The following is a 6,012-nucleotide window of genomic DNA, read 5'->3' as shown; positions in this document are numbered from 1 at the left end:
ACAAAGTCTGACTAGTTAATCTGCAGTAAAGACCAATGGTGTGAAATTTGTTCAAGCTCAGCAATACAGTATATACAATAATGTCTTCTTTTTATACTACTCACAAAAATGATCCATGGTGTATTTTAATCAGCATTTGCCCCTTGTAGGCTACAGGAAGGTCTGCTTTAGTATTACACTTTTAGTTTTCACACTAAGAAGTCTAGAGCTCCTGAGTTTTCCCGGTTTCACTCCTACTCAGTTAAACCTGAGTTTATTTTTAGAAATTTGTCTTTGTATTAAAAAGGGTTCCAGTGGTAAATCTTAGTGTATTTAGAAGTTATATTTTGACAAGGAGGCATCTGATTGGGATAATAAATGAAAACACACGATGATTCAAGTGTCACTCCACTATTGCCTTTCCTAGAACAACCATGTTTATGACCCTGGTTGGAGACAAGTGGTTGAAATCCATCAGCTACTGTAAAATTAGTTAGTTGTTAGGTGATCGGATTTGTCACACAAAGTATCATTTGAATAACTTGTGTTGCTTTTCTGAATAACTGTTAGAAGACGGAAATGTAGAAGCATCAAAGACGAGCAAATAAAATGCTTCATGAATGGGTCCTGTGAGTCTTCAAAGCATCTGTTGGTGAGGGACCATGATAGCACTTTGCTTTACTTAAGTAAATTATTGCACAAAATATGGTCGTCAGCTTTGTGAAGGAGTTGTCCGGCATTCACTCTTAACGTGACGTGCACCTGGAACGCTTTGTAGCTGCCCATGGTACGGTCTACGTGTCTGATTTTGTTTTGATCTGTTTAACAGTGGAAGCCATGCTTTGTTTTTGTAACATTGTCATATAGTGGTATAATAATAAAGAACTTGTTGTTTTACTTTTCATTTTTGCTGAGGTTTGTTGATTTTGTTGTAGGTGAGGGTGTGTGATTGCTGAGCAGAGCTGATGAGCCTGAAACATGCTGTGAAGGGAAGTATCTGCAAATGTGGTATACAGGGGTAGAAACCAAAGGCTGCTCCACACTGGACATGAAGCAGGAGTCAAATTAGGTTTACATACAGTAGAGTTTTCATCTGTATTGGTGTATTACCAACGCTTTAGTTCCCCCAAAATGTATCAGTAATGTTAACTTTAACCCCCCCATTTATAAAAAACAAACATTTGAGTTATGTAACCCACTATAATGCAGCTAGTTTGAGGACCCTTCATTCAAAAAGGATTCTATAGAGGATGGTGGACTCCGGCAAGAGTCTGAAGACAACTTAACATTATGTCAAAGAAGAGGAGGAACTCTTAACCACGCAAAACAGATTAAAATTGTCCTTATTGTATTTTTGCTTTTGTCACATAAGGGGAAAAGTGTATTTCTTTTGCACCCAAATGCAACACCAATAACCTCTGCACAGGTACAGTTCATTAAATTATTTTTATAGGCTACCACTTGTGGATGAGGCACCTTCTACAAAGAGCTATTAAGTTAATTGACTTGTTAATCTAGTTGTAGCATTTAGTTTATAATGAAATTTTGTCCTGTAGCTCTTTTCCAGGCCTTACTGAAAGCCACGTGGAGTATTTGAGGATTTCCACAACCTGAAAACCCAAAGTTATGAATTTTATAACTGATCTGTGATTTGGAAATGAATTAACTAGTAATAGTCTTTGATTACAATTTATAAACCCTTGCCTTATAAGAAGGTGATACAATTTAACTTATGCGTTATAATCATCTTACAGGGGTCTGCTGGTACCCTAAATAAACATGAATAGTATTTAATAACCGATGTATGCTCATATAGGATATGCTATTAAGCTGGTAAGTAAGTGCACATCGCCAGGATGCAACACGCATGCGCAAAACCTTTGCATCCCTTAAAAGTTCCATTTCGGTCGAGTAAACACGTGTTAACGCGTCGTAGGCGAATAAAAAAACGTTAGCATCTTGGACTCTTCTGTCATAGTGTCAGGAGCGTGTATCTCCGGTGTGAACTGAGATATTAGCTCGAATCTGAGAGGCTCCTGTTGACGCTCCAGCAAAGATCCTGAAGACGGAAGTGTACGCTCCTGTTTTCCAGTCAGGGTTTTGAATGGTGCGCATGCATGTCCGTTTTTGAATGTTTGTTTACGTGTGTTATATACGTCTATGAGTTCTTTCCAAAGATAAGTCAGGGCTTTGGTTTGCCTCTAAGACGAGCCTCCTGTGGTATGGCAGCGGCAGCAGAAGGGCCGGAGGACTGCAGCAAGAGCAGCGGAGCGCTAACAGGTGACGGGGAACCTGAGGAGGCCGAGGAGTTCACCTGCTCGGCCTACTGCTCGGAGCTCTCCCGGCGACAGAACGAGCAGAGGAAGGCGGGGCTGTTCTGCGACTTGACGCTGGCTTTCAGGTCCAGGGGGCTGTCGGGGGAGAGGGTCCAAACCGTGTCCGCCCACCGCTCAGTTTTATCCGCAGCATCGCACTACTTCACGCTCCTGCTTGGCGGTCAGTTTTCAGAGTCTCAGTCGGAGCGAGTGGAGCTGAAAGAGTGGAGCTCGGAACCCGGCCCCAACCCAGAGACCGTGGAGCTTGTCATACAGTTCATGTACACAGGACAAATCAGGGTAACCACTGCCAATGTGCATGAAGTGTTGGAACTTGCTGACAGGTGATTATATTTGTTTACTTGTTTAATCTGAATCAGGAAAAGTGTATGACTTCAACTTGATTATAGGCGGAAGTGTTGAACAGTTGTCCCACAGGTCTGTGTTTGTTGTGGTGAATGAGCCACACCTTGTCATTACACAGCAGTGTGTTTGGGAGTGAGCACAGGTGACAGTTAATGTCTGCTATGCAAAAAAGGCCTGATATAAAAGATGTGCCGTTATAAATAATGGATTACACAATTTAGTTGCATCAGTATGACAGTTTAGTACTGCATGTCTAATAATATTTGAACAAGTAGTTTGAGGTGAGCTTTGTGAAAAACTCTGGATGTATTTTGGCTGGTACATTAAACAAGTTGTGCAGAAACTGGAGATTTTCTCACAAAGTAAGCCTTTGTTTCTTTCTGATTTTTTTTTTTTTTTAAAGTGAGCTTTAAAGTCACAATTCTGAGGAAAAAAGTCAGAACTCACTTTTTTTTTTAGAGTAGCCCTAAATCTCCTCTGTAGGAATTTATATCTATATTTATGATATTTTAGCATTTTGCTTAAGATTGTAAGAGATGTCCACAGTTTATGAGTATATTCCATGGAGAGTTTTGGTCAGGCCATTTTATTGTACTTATGTAAAGATGTACTGAAATCAGCTGCTGGAGTTTTTGGACTCCATAGTGTTGGTAGTCTCTGACACCTTATTGTAACCTTAGAGCTGAAGTGATTAGTTAATCGATTGACAGAATATTAATCGGCAACTAATTTGATAATTAATCACTGAAGTCATTTCTCAACCTTACGTTATCCTGCATTATTGTAACGTATCTTTATGTTTTAGACTGTATAAAAATAACACTGCAGTAACTGACAAGTCATATCCACTGTCATTAAGTTTTAAAATAATCTGAAACTTTTGACATCTACACTCTGTCAGGTTCCTGTTGGCGCAGTTGAAGAACTTCTGTGGAGAGTTTCTGTTGAAGAAGCTGAGCTTGTCCAACTGTGTGGCTGTGCACAGCCTCGCCCACATGTACACACTGGACCAGCTGGCCCTGGAAGCTGCTGAAACAATTAGAAGAAACTTCCACAAAATTATTCGCAATGAAGAATTCTACATGCTGCCATTTCACCTGGTGCGAGACTGGATGTCAGACTCTGAAATCACTGTGGATTCTGAACAGGAGCTGTTTGAGGCCATTACAAAATGGGTGCACCAAAACACAGAGGAGCGCCAGATGCATTATGAGGAGCTGTTCAGACTTTTAAGGCTGCCGCAGATTGCTCCTACCTACCTGACACGGGTGGTAAGAAAGGAGCCCTTGGTGGCAAACAATGCAGCTTGTCAGCAGCTGGTGTCTGACGCTCTTGAGCTCCATGCTGTTCATTCTGAGAGCCTCACGTCAGCTGATTCAGAGCTCTGTGCCTCCTCCAGGGCAGCGATCCAGCCACGTTTTGGTCAGAACATGGATGTAATCATGGTAGTGGGTGGTGTTTCAGAAGGTGGAGAGTATCTGAGTGAGTGTGTGGGCTACTTTGTTGCTGAGGATCGTTGGGTAAACTTACCACACATTCACAACCACCTTGACGGACATGCCATCGCAGTCACTGATAGCCATGTTTATGTGGCAGGATCCATGGAGCCAGGCTTCGCCAAGATGGTGGGGCGCTACAACCCCAGCCTCAACAGCTGGGAGCAGGTCAAAAGCCTGACCACCCGCAAACACTCATTCAGCCTCACATATGTCAAAGATGTACTCTACTGTATTGGTGGTCATGGCAACTTCAGTCCGGGCTTTAAGGATGTTAGTGTGTATGAGCCTGACCAGGATGAGTGGCACAATCTGGATCCGGCACCAAAGATACTACGAGATGTCAAAACAGTGAGTGTGGAGGACCGCTATGTGTATGTGATGGCCAGGACGCCTGTAGACATGGACAATGAGGATGGACTGAGCACTGTAACCACTTGCTATGATACAGAGAGTCACAAGTGGCAGGCGGTGCACTTGTTACCACTCATTGATAACTACTGTACTTTTCAAATGGCTGTTGCATCCACCAACTTCTACCACACAGCTTCCTGTTGTCCCAAGAACTACAAGGTAACAATTGAGGCTGCCCAGGAGAAAATTAGCAGGAACGTTTCAGAAGACATCCTCGACAGCCTCCCTCCAGAGGTCCTTAGTATGGAGGGTTCTGCTGTTTGCTACCTGGGTGAAGATATATTCATCATTGGTGGGTGGAGGAACAGCAACAACATTGAAAAGCAGTATCGGAAAGAGGTTTACCGTTACTGTGCCAAGAAGAAGCATTGGATGCTGCTGCCACCCTTACCTCAGCCACGCTGCCGAGCCGCAGCCTGCCACGTTCGCATCCCGTACCAATATCTTTACGGCTCCCAGCGCTACCCCATGCCCCAGAACCTGGCTCGCCAGCGAGATCGCATGCAGCAGATGCAGCAGCTCCATCGACGCACCCTCACTTTGCGGCGACAGCTGCAGTCTCAGATTGAATGTTAGGATTGAAAGCTGTTTGCACAAATCTGACATTCTGCCTTGTGTAGTTAGTACTTCATCTGCTGATAAATGCAGTGTTTGTCATCCCGAGACTTGATGAAATGCCCGAATGGGTTTACCTGGCTCTGGTTTGTAGGAAATAAGGTTCAAATTGTTGAAGTACAAAAAGTGATTTAGTAGCCTGTCTGGCTAATTCTTATCAGTCTTGCATAAATATTTACATTATTAGCTTATGCCTTACTTAAAATTTTCTAGTAAATGATACAGTGATTGCTGTGATGTTTTATGAAGACTGTTGATTTAATTGCTAAACAACTTAGTGTTATGTGTTAGCACCTTAGAATAAATCATGTCATTTTTCCCCATTGTTGTTCCATTTGATCCAGTGGTTTTGTGGCGTATATTGGTTTGTTGGTTTTAGTGGAGTCACTCTGTTTGTCAGACCTTTGTACTTATGGCAGAATTTGCTCTGCCTCTTTGTTTGCCTCCATGAATAAGAGTGCGTGTTGCCATATGGACAATGCACTGTGAAAACATGTGAAACCGCGATGTTGTTGACATGTTTTTGTTAATGTTCTCAGTGTTTCCGCCTGTGCCATTGTATTCCTTGCATTAAAGGACATTTAATGCTGACTTTTACGTTGTGCATTGTTGCATCTTTGACTTTATGTTTGTAAGACACCTCTGTCTCTCTCTCACCATGGCTGCAATCAGGCCAGTTTTTGGAACTCATGGTACTGTGCCTCCCTGCTCAGATAACACACTTACTCTCTTATTTCTATATTCTATACACAAGACATTGTTTTGTCTTTTGGGTGCTTATTTATGGCTTTCACCAAACTTTGGACACTTTGTCAATGTTCCTAACG

General features: G+C 42.5%; 1 protein-coding gene across 1 annotated transcript; it reads left to right on the top strand.

Annotated features, from left to right (window-relative positions):
* Nucleotides 1-1,857: 1,857 nt before the first annotated feature.
* Nucleotides 1,858-5,742, top strand: LOC109962874 (kelch-like protein 11). Its single transcript, XM_020604948.1, has 2 exons — nucleotides 1,858-2,638; nucleotides 3,562-5,742. The coding sequence occupies exons 1-2, from the start codon at nucleotides 2,097-2,099 to the stop codon at nucleotides 5,144-5,146; spliced, it is 2,127 nt and encodes a 708-aa protein (XP_020460604.1). The 5' UTR covers nucleotides 1,858-2,096; the 3' UTR covers nucleotides 5,147-5,742.
* The last annotated feature ends 270 nt before the right edge of the window (nucleotides 5,743-6,012 follow it).

Source organism: Monopterus albus, unplaced genomic scaffold (assembly GCF_001952655.1).
Source record: "Monopterus albus unplaced genomic scaffold, M_albus_1.0 scaffold69.1, whole genome shotgun sequence".
NCBI lineage: Eukaryota > Metazoa > Chordata > Actinopteri > Synbranchiformes > Synbranchidae > Monopterus > Monopterus albus.
This window is presented reverse-complemented; position numbering and strand designations above follow the sequence as displayed.

What these genes read in the sequence shown, in the direction of transcription:
- LOC109962874 (XM_020604948.1), top strand. Translation starts at nt 2,097, where the DNA reads ATGTCCGTTTTTGAATGTTTGTTTACGTGTGTTATATACGTCTATGAG. An exon ending in GTGTTGGAACTTGCTGACAG is followed by an intron (nt 2,639 to 3,561) that starts GTGATTATATTT and finishes ACACTCTGTCAG; the next exon opens with GTTCCTGTTGGCGCAGTTGA.